General features: G+C 54.2%; 1 protein-coding gene across 16 annotated transcripts in view; it reads right to left on the bottom strand.

Annotated features, from left to right (window-relative positions):
• The window catches only part of ank2b (ankyrin 2b, neuronal), a 354,512-nt gene that overhangs the window by 230,838 nt on the left and 104,298 nt on the right, over positions 1-19,376 (bottom strand). For all 16 annotated transcript variants that reach the window (XM_079257624.1, XM_079257625.1, XM_079257630.1 and 13 more), the window contains exon 8: positions 17,168-17,266. In XM_079257624.1, coding sequence (XP_079113750.1) covers positions 17,168-17,266 — 99 coding nt within the window. The remainder of the gene's footprint in view (positions 1-17,167; positions 17,267-19,376) is intronic.

Below are 19,376 nucleotides of genomic sequence, written 5' to 3' on the forward strand. Positions count from 1 at the left end.
CAGATGGTGTGGTCTTAGACGGTCTGGTCTCAGACGGTCTGGTCTCAGATGGTCTGGTCTTAGACGGTCTGGTCTTAGACGGTCTGGTCTTAAGGTCTGGTCTCAGACGGTCTGGTCTTAGACGGTCTGGTCTCAGACGGTCTGGTCTTAAGGTCTGGTCTCATACGGTCTGGTCTCAGACGGTCTGGTCTTAAGGTCTGGTCTTAAGGTCTGGTCTTAAGGTCTGGTCTCATACGGTCTGGTCTTAGACGGTCTGGTCTAAGATGGTCTGGTCTCAGATGGTCTGGTCTCAGATGGTCTGGTCTCAGACGGTCTGGTCTTAAGGTCTGGTCTCATACGGTCTGGTCTCAGACGGTCTGGTCTTAAGTACTGGTCTTAGACGGTCTGGTCTCATACGGTCTGGTCTTAGACGGTCTGGTCTCAGATGGTCTGGTCTCAGATGGTCTGGTCTTAAGGTCTGGTCTTAGACGGTCTGGTCTCAGACGGTCTGGTCTCAGATGGTCTGGTCTTAGACGGTCTGGTCTTAAGGTCTGGTCTTAGACGGTCTGGTCTCAGACGGTCTGGTCTTAAGGTTTGGTCTTAGACGGTCTGGTCTTAAGGTCTGGTCTTAGACGGTCTGGTCTCAGACGGTCTGGTCTCAGACAGTCTGGTCTTAAGGTCTGGTCTTAGACGGTCTGGTATCATACGGTCTGGTCTCAGACGGTCTGGTCTTAGACGGTCTGGTCTCAGATGGTCTGGTCTCAGACGGTGTGGTCTCAGACGGTCTGGTCTTAAGGTCTGGTCTTAGACGGTCTGGTCTCAGACGGTCTGGTCTTAAGGTCTGGTCTTAGACGGTCTGGTATCATACGGTCTGGTCTCAGACGGTCTGGTCTCAGATGGTCTGGTCTTAGACGGTCTGGTCTCAGACGGTCTGGTCTCAAACGGTCTGATCTGAAGGTCTGGTCTTAGACGGTCTGGTCTCAGATGGTCTGGTCTCAGACGGTCTGGTTTTAAGGTCTGGTCTTAGACGGTCTGGTCTTGGACGGTCTGGTCTCAGATGGTCTGGTCTTAGACGGTCTGGTCTCAAGGTCTGGTCTTAGACGGTCTGGTCTCAGACGGTCTGGTCTCAGACGGTCTGGTATTAGACGGTCTGGTCTCAGATGGTCTGGTCTCAGACGGTCTGGTCTCAGATGGTCTGGTCTTAGACGGTCTGGTCTCAGACGGTCTGGTCTTAAGGTCTGGTCTTAGACGGTCTGGTCTCAGACGGTCTGGTCTTAAGGTCTGGTCTTAGACGGTCTGGTCTCAGACGGTCTGGTCTCAGATGGTCTGGTCTTAGACGGTCTGGTCTCAGATGGTCTGGTCTAAGACGGTCTGGTCTCAGACGGTCTGGTCTTAAGGTCTGGTCTTAGACGGTCTGGTCTCAGACGGTCTGGTCTTAAGGTCTGGTCTTAGACGGTCTGGTCTCAGACGGTCTGGTCTCAGACGGTCTGGTCTCAGATGGTCTGGTCTCAGACGGTCTGGTCTTAAGGTCTGGTCTTAGACGGTCTGGTCTCAGACGGTCTGGTCTTAAGGTCTGGTCTCAGACGGTCTGGTCTCAGACGGTCTGGTCTAAGACGGTCTGGTCTTAAGGTCTGGTCTTAGACGGTCTGGTCTAAGACGGTCTGGTCTTAAGGTCTGGTCTTAGACGGTCTGGTCTTAAGGTCTGGTCTCAGACGGTCTGGTCTCAGACGGTCTGGTCTAAAGGTCTGGTCTCAGACGGTCTGGTCTCAGACGGTCTGGTCTCAGACGGTCTGGTCTTAAGGTCTGGTGTTAGACGGTCTGGTCTAAGACGGTCTGGTCTTAAGGTCTGGTCTTAGACGGTCTGGTCTTAGACGGTCTGGTCTCAGATGGTCTGGTCTTAGACGGTCTGGTCTCAAGGTCTGGTCTTAGACGGTCTGGTCTAAGACGGTCATGTCTTAAGGTCTGGTCTTAGACGGTCTGGTCTAAGACGGTCTGGTCTTAAGGTCTGGTCTTAGACGGTCTGGTCTTAAGGTCTGGTCTTAGACGGTCTGGTCTTAGACGGTCTGGTCTAAGACGGTCTGGTCTTAAGGTCTGGTCTTAGACGGTCTGGTCTCAGATGGTCTGGTCTCAGACGGTCTGGTCTTAAGGTCTGGTCTTAGACGGTCTGGTCTCAGATGGTGTGGTCTTAGACGGTCTGGTCTCAGACGGTCTGGTCTCAGATGGTCTGGTCTTAGACGGTCTGGTCTTAGACGGTCTGGTCTTAAGGTCTGGTCTCAGACGGTCTGGTCTTAGACGGTCTGGTCTCAGACGGTCTGGTCTTAAGGTCTGGTCTCATACGGTCTGGTCTCAGACGGTCTGGTCTTAAGGTCTGGTCTTAAGGTCTGGTCTCATACGGTCTGGTCTTAGACGGTCTGGTCTAAGATGGTCTGGTCTCAGATGGTCTGGTCTCAGACGGTCTGGTCTCATACGGTCTGGTCTCAGACGGTCTGGTCTCAGACGGTCTGGTCTTAAGGTCTGGTCTTAAGGTCTGGTCTTAGACGGTCTGGTCTCAGACGGTCTGGTCTCAGACAGTCTGGTCTTAAGGTCTGGTCTTGGACGGTCTGGTCTCATACGGTCTGGTCTTAGACGGTCTGGTCTCAGATGGTCTGGTCTCAGACGGTGTGGTCTCAGACGGTCTGGTCTTAAGGTCTGGTCTTAGACGGTCTGCTCTCAGACGGTCTGGTCTTAAGGTCTGGTCTCAGACGGTCTGGTATCATACGGTCTGGTCTCAGACGGTCTGGTCTTAGACGGTCTGGTCTCAGATGGTCTGGTCTTAGACGGTCTGGTCTCACGGTCTGGTCTCAAACGGTCTGATCTGAAGGTCTGGTCTTAGACGGTCTGGTCTCAGATGGTCTGGTCTCAGACGGTCTGGTTTTAAGGTCTGGTCTTAGACGGTCTGGTCTTGGACGGTCTGGTCTCAGATGGTCTGGTCTTAGACGGTCTGGTCTCAAGGTCTGGTCTTAGACGGTCTGGTCTCAGACGGTCTGGTCTCAGATGGTCTGGTCCTAGACGGTCTGGTCTCAGATGGTCTGGTCTTAGACGGTCTGGTCTCAGACGGTCTGGTCTTAAGGTCTGGTCTTAGACGGTCTGGTCTCATACGGTCTGGTCTTAGACGGTCTGGTCTCAGATGGTCTGGTCTCAGATGGTCTGGTCTTAAGGTCTGGTCTTAGACGGTCTGGTCTCAGACGGTCTGGTCTCAGATGGTCTGGTCTTAGACGGTCTGGTCTTAAGGTCTGGTCTTAGACGGTCTGGTCTCAGAATGTCTGGTCTTAAGGTTTGGTCTTAGACGGTCTGGTCTTAAGGTCTGGTCTTAGACGGTCTGGTATCATACGGTCTGGTCTCAGACGGTCTGGTCTTAGACGGTCTGGTCTCAGATGGTCTGGTCTCAGACGGTTTGGTCTCAGACGGTCTGGTCTTAAGGTCTGGTCTTAGACGGTCTGGTCTCAGACGGTCTGGTCTTAAGGTCTGGTCTTAGACGGTCTGGTATCATACGGTCTGGTCTCAGACGGTCTGGTCTTACACGGTCTGGTCTCAGATGGTCTGGTCTCAGACGGTTTGGTCTCAGACGGTCTGGTCTTAAGGTCTGGTCTTAGACGGTCTGGTCTCAGACGGTCTGGTCTTAAGGTCTGGTCTTAGACGGTCTGGTATCATACGGTCTGGTTTCAGACGGTCTGGGCTTAGACGGTCTGGTCTCAGACGGTTTGGTCTCAGACAGTCTGGTCTTAAGGTCTGGTCTTAGACGGTCTGGTATCATACGGTCTGGTCTCAGACGGTCTGGTCTTAGACGGTCTGGTCTCAGATGGTCTGGTCTCAGACGGTTTGGTCTCAGACGGTCTGGTCTTAAGGTCTGGTCTTAGACGGTCTGGTCTCAGACGGTCTGGTCTTAAGGTCTGGTCTTAGACGGTCTGGTATCATACGGTCTGGTCTCAGACGGTCTGGTCTTAGACGGTCTGGTCTCAGATGGTCTGGTCTTAGACGGTCTGGTCTCAGACGGTCTGGTCTCAAACGGTCTGATCTGAAGGTCTGGTCTTAGACGGTCTGGTCTCAGATGGTCTGGTCTCAGACGGTCTGGTTTTAAGGTCTGGTCTTAGACGGTCTGGTCTTGGACGGTCTGGTCTCAGATGGTCTGGTCTTAGACGGTCTGGTCTCAAGGTCTGGTCTTAGACGGTCTGGTCTCAGACGGTCTGGTCTTAGACGGTCTGGTCTCAGACGGTCTGGTATTAGACGGTCTGGTCTCAGATGGTCTGGTCTCAGACGGTCTGGTCTCAGACGGTCTGGTCTTAAGGTCTGGTCTTAGACGGTCTGGTCTCAGACGGTCTGGTCTTAAGGTCTGGTCTTAGACGGTCTGGTCTCAGACGGTCTTGTCTCAGATGGTCTGGTCTTAGACGGTCTGGTCTCAGATGGTCTGGTCTAAGACGGTCTGGTCTCAGACGGTCTGGTCTTAGACGGTCTGGTCTCAGACGGTCTGGTCTCAGACGGTCTGGTCTTAAGGTCTGGTCTTAGACGGTCTGGTATCATACGGTCTGGTCTCAGACGGTCTGGTCTTAGACGGTCTGGTCTCAGATGGTCTGGTCTCAGACGGTCTGGTCTCAGACGGTGTGGTCTTAAGGTCTGGTCTTAGACGGTCTGGTCTCAGACGGTCTGGTCTTAAGGTCTGGTCTCAGACGGTCTGGTCTCAGACGGTCTGGTCAAAAGGTCTGGTCTCAGACGGTCTGGTCTAAGACGGTCTGGTCTTAAGGTCTGGTCTTAGAGGGTCTGGTCTAAGACGGTCTGGTCTTAAGGTCTGGTCTCAGACGGTCTGGTCTCAGACGGTCTGGTCTAAAGGTCTGGTCTCAGACGGTCTGGTCTCAGACGGTCTGGTCTTAGACGGTCTGGTCTAAGACGGTCTGGTCTTAAGGTCTGGTCTTAGACGGTCTGGTCTTAGACGGTCTGGTCTCAGACGGTCTGGTCTTAGACGGTCTGGTCTCAAGGTCTGGTCTTAGACGGTCTGGTCTAAGACGGTCTGGTCTTAAGGTCTGGTCTTAGACGGTCTGGTCTTAAGGTCTGGTCTTAGACGGTCTGGTCTAAGACGGTCTGGTCTTAAGGTCTGGTCTTAGACGGTCTGGTCTTAGACGGTCTGGTCTTAAGGTCTGGTCTTAAGGTCTGGTCTTAGACGGTCTGGTCTCAGATGGTCTGGTCTCAGACGGTCTGGTCTTAAGGTCTGGTCTTAGACGGTCTGGTCTCAGATGGTGTGGTCTTAGACGGTCTGGTCTTAGACGGTCTGGTCTTAAGGTCTGGTCTCAGACGGTCTGGTCTTAGACGGTCTGGTCTCAGACGGTCTGGTCTTAAGGTCTGGTCTCATACGGTCTGGTCTCAGACGGTCTGGTCTTAAGGTCTGGTCTTAAATTCTGGTCTCATACGGTCTGGTCTTAGACGGTCTGGTCTAAGATGGTCTGGTCTCAGACGGTCTGGTCTCATACGGTCTGGTCTCAGACGGTCTGGTCTCAGACGGTCTGGTCTTAAGGTCTGGTCTTAAGGTCTGGTCTTAGACGGTCTGGTCTCAGACGGTCTGGTCTCAGACAGTCTTGTCTTAAGGTCTGGTCTTAGACGGTCTGGTATCATACGGTCTGGTCTCAGACGGTCTGGTCTTAGACGGTCTGGTCTCAGATGGTCTGGTCTCAGACGGTGTGGTCTCAGACGGTCTGGTCTTAAGGTCTGGTCTTAGACGGTCTGGTCTCAGACGGTCTGGTCTTAGACGGTCTGGTCTCAGATGGTCTGGTCTTAGACGGTCTGGTCTCAGACGGTCTGGTCTCAAACGGTCTGGTCTTGGACGGTCTGGTCTAAAGGTCTGGTCTTAGATGGTCTGGTCTCAGACGGTCTGGTCTTAAGGTTTGGTCTTAGACGGTCTGGTCTTAAGGTCTGGTCTTAGACGGTCTGGTCTACGATGGTCTGGTCTCAGACGGTCTGGTCTCAGATGGTCTGGTCTCAGACGGTCTGGTCTCAGACGGTCTGGTCTTAAGGTCTGGTCTTAGACGGTCTGGTCTCAGACGGTCTGGTCTTAAGGTCTGGTCTCAGACGGTCTGGTCTCAGACGGTCTGGTCTAAAGGTCTGGTCTCAGACGGTCTGGTCTCAGACGGTCTGGTCTAAGACGGTCTGGTCTTAAGGTCTGGTCTTAGACGGTCTGGTCTGAGACGGTCTGGTCTTAAGGTCTGGTCTTAGACGGTCTGGTCTTAAGGTCTGGTCTCAGACGGTCTGGTCTCAGACGGTCTGGTCTAAAGGTCTGGTCTCAGACGGTCTGGTCTCAGACGGTCTGGTCTAAGACGGTCTGGTCTTAAGGTCTGGTCTTAGACGGTCTGGTCTTAAGGTCTGGTCTAAGACGGTCTGGTCTTAGACGGTCTGGTCTCAGATGGTCTGGTCTTAGACGGTCTGGTCTCAAGGTCTGGTCTTAGACGGTCTGGTCTAAGACGGTCTGGTCTTAAGGTCTGGTCTTAGACATTCTGGTCTAAGACGGTCTGGTCTTAAGGTCTGGTCTTAGACGGTCTGGTCTCAGATGGTCTGGTCTCAGACGGTCTGGTCTTAAGGTCTGGTCTTAGACGGTCTGGTCTCAGATGGTGTGGTCTTAGACGGTCTGGTCTCAGACGGTCTGGTCTCAGATGGTCTGGTCTTAGACGGTCTGGTCTTAGACGGTCTGGTCTTAAGGTCTGGTCTCAGACGGTCTGGTCTTAGACGGTCTGGTCTCAGACGGTCTGGTCTTAAGGTCTGGTCTCATACGGTCTGGTCTCATACGGTCTGGTCTCAGACGGTCTGGTCTCAGACGGTCTGGTCTTAAGGTCTGGTCTTAAGGTCTGGTCTCATACGGTCTGGTCTTAGACGGTCTGGTCTAAGATGGTCTGGTCTCAGATGGTCTGGTCTCAGATGGTCTGGTCTCAGACGGTCTGGTCTTAAGGTCTGGTCTCATACGGTCTGGTCTCAGACGGTCTGGTCTTAAGGTCTGGTCTCAGACGGTCTGGTCTTAAGGTCTGGTCTTAGACGGTCTGGTCTTAGACGGTCTGGTCTCAGATGGTCTGGTCTCAGATGGTCTGGTCTTAAGGTCTGGTCTTAGACGGTCTGGTCTCAGACGGTCTGGTCTCAGATGGTCTGGTCTTAGACGGTCTGGTCTTAAGGTCTGGTCTTAGACGGTCTGGTCTCAGACGGTCTGGTCTTAAGGTTTGGTCTTAGACGGTCTGGTCTTAAGGTCTGGTCTTAGACGGTCTGGTCTCAGACGGTCTGGTCTCAGACAGTCTGGTCTTAAGGTCTGGTCTTAGACGGTCTGGTATCATACGGTCTGGTCTCAGACGGTCTGGTCTTAGACGGTCTGGTCTCAGATGGTCTGGTCTCAGACGGTGTGGTCTCAGACGGTCTGTTCTTAAGGTCTGGTCTTAGACGGTCTGGTCTCAGACGGTCTGGTCTTAAGGTCTGGTCTTAGACGGTCTGGTATCATACGGTCTGGTCTCAGACGGTCTGGTCTTAGACGGTCTGGTCTCAGATGGTCTGGTCTTAGACGGTCTGGTCTCAGACGGTCTGGTCTCAAACGGTCTGATCTGAAGGTCTGGTCTTAGACGGTCTGGTCTCAGATGGTCTGGTCTCAGACGGTCTGGTTTTAAGGTCTGGTCTTAGACGGTCTGGTCTTGGACGGTCTGGTCTCAGATGGTCTGGTCTTAGACGGTCTGGTCTCAAGGTCTGGTCTTAGACGGTCTGGTCTCAGACGGTCTGGTATTAGACGGTCTGGTCTCAGATGGTCTGGTCTCAGACGGTCTGGTCTCAGATGGTCTGGTCTTACACGGTCTGGTCTCAGACGGTCTGGTCTTAAGGTCTGGTCTTAGACGGTCTGGTCTCAGACGGTCTGGTCTTAAGGTCTGGTCTTAGACGGTCTGGTCTCAGACGGTCTGGTCTCAGATGGTCTGGTCTTAGACGGTCTGGTCTCAGATGGTCTGGTCTAAGACGGTCTGGTCTCAGACGGTCTGGTCTTAAGGTCTGGTCTTAAGGTCTGGTCTTAGACGGTCTGGTCTCAGACGGTCTGGTCTTAAGGTCTGGTCTTAGACGGTCTGGTCTCAGACGGTCTGGTCTCAGATGGTCTGGTCTCAGACGGTCTGGTCTTAAGGTCTGGTCTTAGACGGTCTGGTCTCAGACGGTCTGGTCTTAAGGTCTGGTCTCAGACGGTCTGGTCTCAGACGGTCTGGTCTAAGACGGTCTGGTCTTAAGGTCTGGTCTTAGACGGTCTGGTCTAAGACGGTCTGGTCTTAAGGTCTGGTCTTAGACGGTCTGGTCTTAAGGTCTGGTCTCAGACGGTCTGGTCTCAGACGGTCTGGTCTAAAGGTCTGGTCTCAGACGGTCTGGTCTTAAGGTCTGGTCTTAGACGGTCTGGTCTAAGACGGTCTGGTCTTAAGGTCTGGTCTTAGACGGTCTGGTCTTAGACGGTCTGGTCTCAGATGGTCTGGTCTTAGGCGGTCTGGTCTCAAGGTCTGGTCTTAGACGGTCTGGTCTAAGACGGTCATGTCTTAAGGTCTGGTCTTAGACGGTCTGGTCTAAGACGGTCTGGTCTTAAGGTCTGGTCTTAGACGGTCTGGTCTTAAGGTCTGGTCTTAGACGGTCTGGTCTTAGACGGTCTGGTCTAAGACGGTCTGGTCTTAAGGTCTGGTCTTAGACGGTCTGGTCTCAGATGGTCTGGTCTCAGACGGTCTGGTCTTAAGGTCTGGTCTTAGACGGTCTGGTCTCAGATGGTGTGGTCTTAGACGGTCTGGTCTCAGACGGTCTGGTCTTAGACGGTCTGGTCTTAGACGGTCTGGTCTTAAGGTCTGGTCTCAGACGGTCTGGTCTTAGACGGTCTGGTCTCAGACGGTCTGGTCTTAAGGTCTGGTCTCATACGGTCTGGTCTCAGACGGTCTGGTCTTAAGGTCTGGTCTCATACGGTCTGGTCTTAGACGGTCTGGTCTCAGATGGTCTGGTCTCAGACGGTCTGGTCTCAGACGGTCTGGTCTCAGACGGTCTGGTCTTAAGGTCTGGTCTTAAGGTCTGGTCTTAGACGGTCTGGTCTCAGACGGTCTGGTCTCAGACAGTCTGGTCTTAAGGTCTGGTCTTAGACGGTCTGGTCTCATACGGTCTGGTCTTAGACGGTCTGGTCTCAGATGGTCTGGTCTCAGACGGTGTGGTCTCAGACGGTCTGGTCTTAAGGTCTGGTCTTAGACGGTCTGGTCTCAGACGGTCTGGTCTTAAGGTCTGGTCTCAGACGGTCTGGTCTTAAGGTCTGGTCTTAGACGGTCTGGTCTTAGACGGTCTGGTCTTAGACGGTCTGGTCTTAAGGTCTGGTCTTAAGGTCTGGTCTTAGACGGTCTGGTCTCAGATGGTCTGGTCTCAGACGGTCTGGTCTTAAGGTCTGGTCTTAGACGGTCTGGTCTCAGATGGTGTGGTCTTAGACGGTCTGGTCTCAGACGGTCTGGTCTCAGATGGTCTGGTCTTAGACGGTCTGGTCTTAGACGGTCTGGTCTTAAGGTCTGGTCTCAGACGGTCTGGTCTTAGACGGTCTGGTCTCAGACGGTCTGGTCTTAAGGTCTGGTCTCATACGGTCTGGTCTCAGACGGTCTGGTCTTAAGGTCTGGTCTTAAATTCTGGTCTCATACGGTCTGGTCTTAGACGGTCTGGTCTAAGATGGTCTGGTCTCAGACGGTCTGGTCTCATACGGTCTGGTCTCAGACGGTCTGGTCTCAGACGGTCTGGTCTTAAGGTCTGGTCTTAGACGGTCTGGTCTCAGACGGTCTGGTCTCAGACAGTCTTGTCTTAAGGTCTGGTCTTAGACGGTCTGGTATCATACGGTCTGGTCTCAGACGGTCTGGTCTTAGACGGTCTGGTCTCAGATGGTCTGGTCTCAGACGGTGTGGTCTCAGACGGTCTGGTCTTAAGGTCTGGTCTTAGACGGTCTGGTCTCAGACGGTCTGGTCTTAGACGGTCTGGTCTCAGATGGTCTGGTCTTAGACGGTCTGGTCTCAGACGGTCTGGTCTCAAACGGTCTGGTCTTGGACGGTCTGGTCTAAAGGTCTGGTCTTAGATGGTCTGGTCTCAGACGGTCTGGTCTTAAGGTTTGGTCTTAGACGGTCTGGTCTTAAGGTCTGGTCTTAGACGGTCTGGTCTCAGATGGTCTGGTCTTAGACGGTCTGGTCTCAGACGGTCTGGTCTCAGATGGTCTGGTCTCAGACGGTCTGGTCTCAGACGGTCTGGTCTTAAGGTCTGGTCTTAGACGGTCTGGTCTCAGACGGTCTGGTCTTAAGGTCTGGTCTCAGACGGTCTGGTCTCAGACGGTCTGGTCTAAAGGTCTGGTCTCAGACGGTCTGGTCTCAGACGGTCTGGTCTAAGACGGTCTGGTCTTAAGGTCTGGTCTTAGACGGTCTGGTCTGAGACGGTCTGGTCTTAAGGTCTGGTCTTAGACGGTCTGGTCTTAAGGTCTGGTCTCAGACGGTCTGGTCTCAGACGGTCTGGTCTAAAGGTCTGGTCTCAGACGGTCTGGTCTCAGACGGTCTGGTCTAAGACGGTCTGGTCTTAAGGTCTGGTCTTAGACGGTCTGGTCTTAAGGTCTGGTCTAAGACGGTCTGGTCTTAGACGGTCTGGTCTCAGATGGTCTGGTCTTAGACGGTCTGGTCTCAAGGTCTGGTCTTAGACGGTCTGGTCTAAGACGGTCTGGTCTTAAGGTCTGGTCTTAGACATTCTGGTCTAAGACGGTCTGGTCTTAAGGTCTGGTCTTAGACGGTCTGGTCTCAGATGGTCTGGTCTCAGACGGTCTGGTCTTAAGGTCTGGTCTTAGACGGTCTGGTCTCAGATGGTGTGGTCTTAGACGGTCTGGTCTCAGACGGTCTGGTCTCAGATGGTCTGGTCTTAGACGGTCTGGTCTTAGACGGTCTGGTCTTAAGGTCTGGTCTCAGACGGTCTGGTCTTAGACGGTCTGGTCTCAGACGGTCTGGTCTTAAGGTCTGGTCTCATACGGTCTGGTCTCATACGGTCTGGTCTCAGACGGTCTGGTCTCAGACGGTCTGGTCTTAAGGTCTGGTCTTAAGATCTGGTCTCATACGGTCTGGTCTTAGACGGTCTGGTCTAAGATGGTCTGGTCTCAGATGGTCTGGTCTCAGATGGTCTGGTCTCAGACGGTCTGGTCTTAAGGTCTGGTCTCATACGGTCTGGTCTCAGACGGTCTGGTCTTAAGGTCTGGTCTCAGACGGTCTGGTCTTAAGGTCTGGTCTTAGACGGTCTGGTCTTAGACGGTCTGGTCTCAGATGGTCTGGTCTCAGATGGTCTGGTCTTAAGGTCTGGTCTTAGACGGTCTGGTCTCAGACGGTCTGGTCTCAGATGGTCTGGTCTTAGACGGTCTGGTCTTAAGGTCTGGTCTTAGACGGTCTGGTCTCAGACGGTCTGGTCTTAAGGTTTGGTCTTAGACGGTCTGGTCTTAAGGTCTGGTCTTAGACGGTCTGGTCTCAGACGGTCTGGTCTCAGACAGTCTGGTCTTAAGGTCTGGTCTTAGACGGTCTGGTATCATACGGTCTGGTCTCAGACGGTCTGGTCTTAGACGGTCTGGTCTCAGATGGTCTGGTCTCAGACGGTCTGTTCTTAAGGTCTGGTCTTAGACGGTCTGGTCTCAGACGGTCTGGTCTTAAGGTCTGGTCTTAGACGGTCTGGTATCATACGGTCTGGTCTCAGACGGTCTGGTCTTAGACGGTCTGGTCTCAGATGGTCTGGTCTTAGACGGTCTGGTCTCAGACGGTCTGGTCTCAAACGGTCTGATCTGAAGGTCTGGTCTTAGACGGTCTGGTCTCAGATGGTCTGGTCTCAGACGGTCTGGTTTTAAGGTCTGGTCTTAGACGGTCTGGTCTTGGACGGTCTGGTCTCAGATGGTCTGGTCTTAGACGGTCTGGTCTCAAGGTCTGGTCTTAGACGGTCTGGTCTCAGACGGTCTGGTATTAGACGGTCTGGTCTCAGATGGTCTGGTCTCAGACGGTCTGGTCTCAGATGGTCTGGTCTTACACGGTCTGGTCTCAGATGGTGTGGTCTTAGACGGTCTGGTCTCAGACGGTCTGGTCTCAGATGGTCTGGTCTTAGACGGTCTGGTCTTAGACGGTCTGGTCTTAAGGTCTGGTCTCAGACGGTCTGGTCTTAGACGGTCTGGTCTCAGACGGTCTGGTCTTAAGGTCTGGTCTCATACGGTCTGGTCTCATACGGTCTGGTCTCAGACGGTCTGGTCTCAGACGGTCTGGTCTTAAGGTCTGGTCTTAAGGTCTGGTCTCATACGGTCTGGTCTTAGACGGTCTGGTCTAAGATGGTCTGGTCTCAGATGGTCTGGTCTCAGATGGTCTGGTCTCAGACGGTCTGGTCTTAAGGTCTGGTCTCATACGGTCTGGTCTCAGACGGTCTGGTCTTAAGGTCTGGTCTCAGACGGTCTGGTCTTAAGGTCTGGTCTTAGACGGTCTGGTCTCAGATGGTCTGGTCTCAGATGGTCTGGTCTTAAGGTCTGGTCTTAGACGGTCTGGTCTCAGACGGTCTGGTCTCAGATGGTCTGGTCTTAGACGGTCTGGTCTTAAGGTCTGGTCTCAGACGGTCTGGTCTCAGACGGTCTGGTCTTAAGGTTTGGTCTTAGACGGTCTGGTCTTAAGGTCTGGTCTTAGACGGTCTGGTCTCAGACGGTCTGGTCTCAGACAGTCTGGTCTTAAGGTCTGGTCTTAGACGGTCTGGTATCATACGGTCTGGTCTCAGACGGTCTGGTCTTAGACGGTCTGGTCTCAGATGGTCTGGTCTCAGACGGTGTGGTCTCAGACGGTCTGTTCTTAAGGTCTGGTCTTAGACGGTCTGGTCTCAGACGGTCTGGTCTTAAGGTCTGGTCTTAGACGGTCTGGTATCATACGGTCTGGTCTCAGACGGTCTGGTCTTAGACGGTCTGGTCTCAGATGGTCTGGTCTTAGACGGTCTGGTCTCAGACGGTCTGGTCTCAAACGGTCTGATCTGAAGGTCTGGTCTTAGACGGTCTGGTCTCAGATGGTCTGGTCTCAGACGGTCTGGTTTTAAGGTCTGGTCTTAGACGGTCTGGTCTTGGACGGTCTGGTCTCAGATGGTCTGGTCTTAGACGGTCTGGTCTCAAGGTCTGGTCTTAGACGGTCTGGTCTCAGACGGTCTGGTATTAGACGGTCTGGTCTCAGATGGTCTGGTCTCAGACGGTCTGGTCTCAGATGGTCTGGTCTTACACGGTCTGGTCTCAGACGGTCTGGTCTTAAGGTCTGGTCTTAGACGGTCTGGTCTCAGACGGTCTGGTCTTAAGGTCTGGTCTTAGACGGTCTGGTCTCAGACGGTCTGGTCTCAGATGGTCTGGTCTTAGACGGTCTGGTCTCAGATGGTCTGGTCTAAGACGGTCTGGTCTCAGACGGTCTGGTCTTAAGGTCTGGTCTTAAGGTCTGGTCTTAGACGGTCTGGTCTCAGACGGTCTGGTCTTAAGGTCTGGTCTTAGACGGTCTGGTCTCAGACGGTCTGGTCTCAGATGGTCTGGTCTCAGAAGGTCTGGTCTTAAGGTCTGGTCTTAGACGGTCTGGTCTCAGACGGTCTGGTCTTAAGGTCTGGTCTCAGACGGTCTGGTCTCAGACGGTCTGGTCTAAGACGGTCTGGTCTTAAGGTCTGGTCTTAGACGGTCTGGTCTAAGACGGTCTGGTCTTAAGGTCTGGTCTTAGACGGTCTGGTCTTAAGGTCTGGTCTCAGACGGTCTGGTCTCAGACGGTCTGGTCTAAAGGTCTGGTCTCAGACGGTCTGGTCTTAAGGTCTGGTCTTAGACGGTCTGGTCTAAGACGGTCTGGTCTTAAGGTCTGGTCTTAGACGGTCTGGTCTTAGACGGTCTGGTCTCAGATGGTCTGGTCTTAGGCGGTCTGGTCTCAAGGTCTGGTCTTAGACGGTCTGGTCTAAGACGGTCATGTCTTAAGGTCTGGTCTTAGACGGTCTGGTCTAAGACGGTCTGGTCTTAAGGTCTGGTCTTAGACGGTCTGGTCTTAAGGTCTGGTCTTAGACGGTCTGGTCTTAGACGGTCTGGTCTAAGACGGTCTGGTCTTAAGGTCTGGTCTTAGACGGTCTGGTCTCAGATGGTGTGGTCTTAGACGGTCTGGTCTCAGACGGTCTGGTCTCAGATGGTCTGGTCTTAGACGGTCTGGTCTTAGACGGTCTGGTCTTAAGGTCTGGTCTCAGACGGTCTGGTCTTAGACGGTCTGGTCTCAGACGGTCTGGTCTTAAGGTCTGGTCTCATACGGTCTGGTCTCAGATGGTCTGGTCTTAAGGTCTGGTCTCATACGGTCTGGTCTTAGACGGTCTGGTCTCAGACGGTCTGGTCTCAGACGGTCTGGTCTTAAGGTCTGGTCTTAAGGTCTGGTCTTAGACGGTCTGGTCTCAGACGGTCTGGTCTCAGACAGTCTGGTCTTAAGGTCTGGTCTTAGACGGTCTGGTCTCATACGGTCTGGTCTTAGACGGTCTGGTCTCAGATGGTCTGGTCTCAGACGGTGTGGTCTCAGACGGTCTGGTCTTAAGGTCTGGTCTTAGACGGTCTGGTCTCAGACGGTCTGGTCTTAAGGTCTGGTCTCAGACGGTCTGGTATCATACGGTCTGGTCTCAGACGGTCTGGTCTTAGACGGTCTGGTCTCAGATGGTCTGGTCTTAGACGGTCTGGTCTCACGGTCTGGTCTCAAACGGTCTGATCTGAAGGTCTGGTCTTAGACGGTCTGGTCTCAGATGGTCTGGTCTCAGACGGTCTGGTTTTAAGGTCTGGTTTTAAGGTCTGGTCTTAGACGGTCTGGTCTTGGACGGTCTGGTCTCAGATGGTCTGGTCTTAGACGGTCTGGTCTCAAGGTCTGGTCTTAGACGGTCTGGTCTCAGACGGTCTGGTCTTAGACGGTCTGGTCTTAGACGGTCTGGTCTCATACGGTCTGGTCTCAGATGGTCTGGTCCTAGACGGTCTGGTCTCAGACGGTCTGGTCTTAAGGTCTGGTCTTAGACGGTCTGGTCTCAGACGGTCTGGTCTTAAGGTCTGGTCTTAGACGGTCTGGTCTCAGACGGTCTGGTCTCAGATGGTCTGGTCTTAGACGGTCTGGTCTCAGATGGTCTGGTCTAAGACGGTCTGGTCTCAGACGGTCTGGTCTTAAGGTCTGGTCTTAGACGGTCTGGTCTCAGACGGTCTGGTCTTAAGGTCTGGTCTTAGACGGTCTGGTCTCAGACGGTCTGGTCTCAGACGGTCTGGTCTTAAGGTCTGGTCTTAGACGGTCTGGTATCATACGGTCTGGTCTCAGACGGTCTGGTCTTAGACGGTCTGGTCTCAGATGGTCTGGTCTCAAACGGTCTGGTCTTAAGGTCTGGTCTTAGACGGTCTGGTCTCAGATGGTCTGGTCTCAGACGGTCTGGTTTTAAGGTCTGGTCTTGGACGGTCTGGTCTCAGACGGTCTGGTCTCAGACGGTCTGGTCTTACGGTCTGGTCTTAGACGGTCTGGTCTCAGATGGTCTGGTCTTAGACGGTCTGGTCTTAGACGGTCTGGTCTGACATGGTCAGGTCTTAGACGGTCTGGTCTTAGACGGTCTGGTCTCAGATGGTCTGGTCTTAGACGGTCTGGTCTCAGACGGTCTGGTCTCAGATGGTCTGGTCTTAGACGGTCTGGTCTCAGACGGTCTGGTCTCAGATGGTCTGGTCTCATACGGTCTGGTCTTAAGGTCTGGTCTTAGACGGTCTGGTCTCAGACGGTCTGGTCTTAAGGTCTGGTCTTAGAAAGTCTGGTCTCAGATGGTCTGGTCTTAGATGGTCTGGTCTCAGACGGTCTGGTCTCAGATGGTCTGGTCTCAGACGGTCTGGTCTCAGACGGTCTGGTCTTAAGGTCTGGTCTTAGACGGTCTGGTCTCAGACGGTCTGGTCTTAGACGGTCTGGTCTCAGACGGTCTGGTCTTAAGGTCTGGTCTCAGACGGTCTGGTCTAAAGGTCTGGTCTCAGATGGTCTGGTCTTAGACGGTCTGGTCTAAGACGGTCTGGTCTTAAGGTCTGGTCTTAGACGGTCTGGTCTTAGACGGTCTGGTCTCAGATGGTCTGGTCTTAGACGGTCTGGTCTTAAGGTCTGGTCTTAGACGGTCTGGTCTCAGATGGTGTGGTCTTAGACGGTCTGGTCTCAGACGGTCTGGTCTCAGATGGTCTGGTCTCAGACGGTCTGGTCTTAAGGTCTGGTCTCAGACGGTCTGGTCTTAGACGGTCTGGTCTCAGACGGTCTGGTCTTAAGGTCTGGTCTCATACGGTCTGGTCTTAAGGTCTGGTCTCAGATGGTCTGGTCTTAGACGGTCTGGTCTCAGACGGTCTGGTCTTAAGGTCTGGTCTCAGACGGTCTGGTCTTAGACGGTCTGGTCTCAGACGGTCTGGTCTTAAGGTCTGGTCTCAGACGGTCTGGTCTAAAGGTCTGGTCTCAGACGGTCTGGTCTAAGACGGTCTGGTCTAAGACGGTCTGGTCTTTAGGTCTGGTCTTAGACGGTCTGGTCTAAGACGGTCTGGTCTTAAGGTCTGGTCTTAGACGGTCTGGTCTTAGACGGTCTGGTCTCAGATGGTCTGGTCTTAGACGGTCTGGTCTTAAGGTCTGGTCTTAGACGGTCTGGTCTCAGACGGTCTGGTCTTAAGGTCTGGTCTCAGACGGTCTGGTCTTAGACGGTCTGGTCTCAGACGGTCTGGTCTTAAGGTCTGGTCTCAGACGGTCTGGTCTTAAGGTCTGGTCTCAGATGGTCTGGTCTTAGACGGTCTGGTCTCAGACGGTCTGGTCTCAGATGGTCTGGTCTCAGACGGTCTGGTCTCAGATGGTCTGGTCTTAGACGGTCTGGTCTCAGATGGTGTGGTCTTAGACGGTCTGGTCTCAGACGGTCTGGTCTCAGATGGTCTGGTCTCAGACGGTCTGGTCTTAAGGTCTGGTCTCAGACGGTCTGGTCTTAGACGGTCTGGTCTCAGACGGTCTGGTCTTAAGGTCTGGTCTCAGACGGTCTGGTCTTAAGGTCTGGTCTCAGATGGTCTGGTCTTAGACGGTCTGGTCTCAGACGGTCTGGTCTTAAGGTCTGGTCTCAGATGGTCTGGTCTTAGATGGTCTGGTTTCAGACCAGTTTCTGTGGTACTTACCCGAGTTTTAGCATCGATCTGGGACCCTCGGTCCAGCAGCAGGCGGACCATGTTGGTGTTTCCTCGTTTGGACGCCACGTGCAGCGGCGTGATCCCGTTCTGCAGGGAGACAAAAGCAGCACGCCATCAGACACACGGCGAGGAAGCAGACCAGCCGCAGCAGGGGAGACACCAGGAGGAGTCGGGAGTAACTGGAGGTGTCAGGAGGAGTGAGGAGGAGTCGGGAGGAGTTGGGAGGAGTCGGGAGGAGTCAGTAGGAGCTGGAGAAGTCGGGAGGAGTCGGGAGGAGTCAGGAGGAGTCAGGAGTAACTGGAGGTGTCAGGAGGAGTGAGGAGGAGTCGGGAGGAGTTGGGAGGAGTCGGGAGGAGTCAGTAGGAGCTGGAGAAGTCGGGAGGAGTCGGGAGGAGTTGGGAGGAGTCAGGAGGAGTCAGTAGGAGCTGGAGAAGTCGGGAGGAGTCGGGAGGAGTCAGGAGGAGTCGGGAGTAACTGGAGGAATCGGGAGGTGTCAGGAGGAGTCGGGAGGAGTCAGGAGGAGCTGGAGGAGTAGGGAGTAACTGGAGGAGTCAGGAGGACTCCGGAGGAGTCAGTAGGAGCTGGAGGAGTCGGGAGTAACTGGAGGAGTCGGGAGGAGTCGGGAGGAGTCAGGAGGAGTCGGGAGGAGTCAGGAGGAGTCAGTAGGAGCTGGAGGAGTCAGGAGGAGTCGGGAGGAGTCAGGAGGAGTCAGGAGTAACTGGAGGTGTCAGGAGGAGTCAGGAGTAACTGGAGGTGTCAGGAGGAGTCTGGAGGAGTCGGGAGGAGTCAGGAGGAGCTGGAGGAGTTGGGAGTAACTGGAGGAGTCAGGAGGAGTCCGGAGGAGTAAGTAGGAGCTGGAGGAGTCGGGAGTAACTGGAGGAGTCGGGAGGAGTCAGGAGGAGTCAGGAGGAGTTGGGAGGAGTCGGGAGGAGTCGGGAATAACTGGAGGTGTCAGGAGGAGTCGGGAGGAGTCGGGAGGAGTCGGGAGTAACTGGAGGAATCGGGAGGTGTCAGGAGGAGTCGGGAGGAGTCGGGAGGAGTCAGGAGGAGCTATAGGAGTTGGGAGTAACTGGAGGTGTCAGGAGGAGTCAGGAAGAGTCAGGAGGAGCTGGAGGAGACAGGACGAGTCGGGAGGAGTCGGGAGGAGTCAGGAGGAGTCGGGAGTAACTGGAGGTGTCTGGAGGAGTCAGGAGTAACTGGAGGTCTCAGGAGGAGTCAGGAGGTGTCAGGAGGAGTCGGGAGTAACTGGAGGTGTCAGGAGGAGTCAGGAGGAAGCGGGAGGTGTCAGGAGGAGTCAGGAGGAGTCGGGAGTAACTGGAGGAGTCGGGAGGAGTCTGGAGGAGTCAGGAGGAGTCTGGAGGAGTCGGGAGGAGTCAGGAGGAGTCAGGAGGAGTCGGGAGGAGTCAGTAGGAGCTGGAGAAGTCGGGAGGAGTCGGGAGGAGTCAGGAGGAGTCGGGAGGAGTCGGGAGGAGTCAGGAGGAGTCGGGAGTAACTGGAGGAGTCGGGAGGAGTCGGGAGGAGTCAGGAGGAGTCGGGAGGAGTCAGGAGGAGTCAGTAGGAGCTGGAGGAGTCAGGAGGAGTCGGGAGGAGTCAGGAGGAGTCAGGAGTAACTGGAGGTGTCAGGAGGAGTCTGGAGGAGTCGGGAGGAGTCAGGAGGAGCTGGAGGAGTTGGGAGTAACTGGAGGAGTCAGGAGGAGTCCGGAGGAGTCAGTAGGAGCTGGAGTAGTCGGGAGTAACTGGAGGAGTCGGGAGGAGTCAGGAGGAGTCAGGAGGAGTCGGGAGGAGTCAGTAGGAGCTGGAGGAGTCAGGAGGAGTTGGGAGGAGTCGGGAGGAGTCGGGAATAACTGGAGGTGTCAGGAGGAGTCGGGAGGAGTCGGGAGGAGTCGGGAGTAACTGGAGGAATCGGGAGGTGTCAGGAGGAGTCTGGAGGAGTCGGGAGGAGTCAGGAGGAGCTGGAGGAGTTGGGAGTAACTGGAGGAATCGGGAGGTGTCAGGAGGAGTCGGGAGGAGTCAGGAGGAGTCGGGAGGAGTCGGGAGGAGTCAGGAGGAGCTATAGGAGTTGGGAGTAACTGGAGGTGTCAGGAGGAGTCAGGAAGAGTCAGGAGGAGCTGGAGGAGACAGGACGAGTCGGGAGGAGTCGGGAGGAGTCAGGAGGAGTCTGGAGTAACTGGAGGTGTCTGGAGGAGTCAGGAGTAAC

The sequence above is a fragment of the Telmatherina bonti genome (assembly GCF_933228915.1).
Source record: "Telmatherina bonti genome assembly, chromosome: 18".
NCBI classification, from domain to species: Eukaryota; Metazoa; Chordata; class Actinopteri; order Atheriniformes; family Telmatherinidae; genus Telmatherina; species Telmatherina bonti.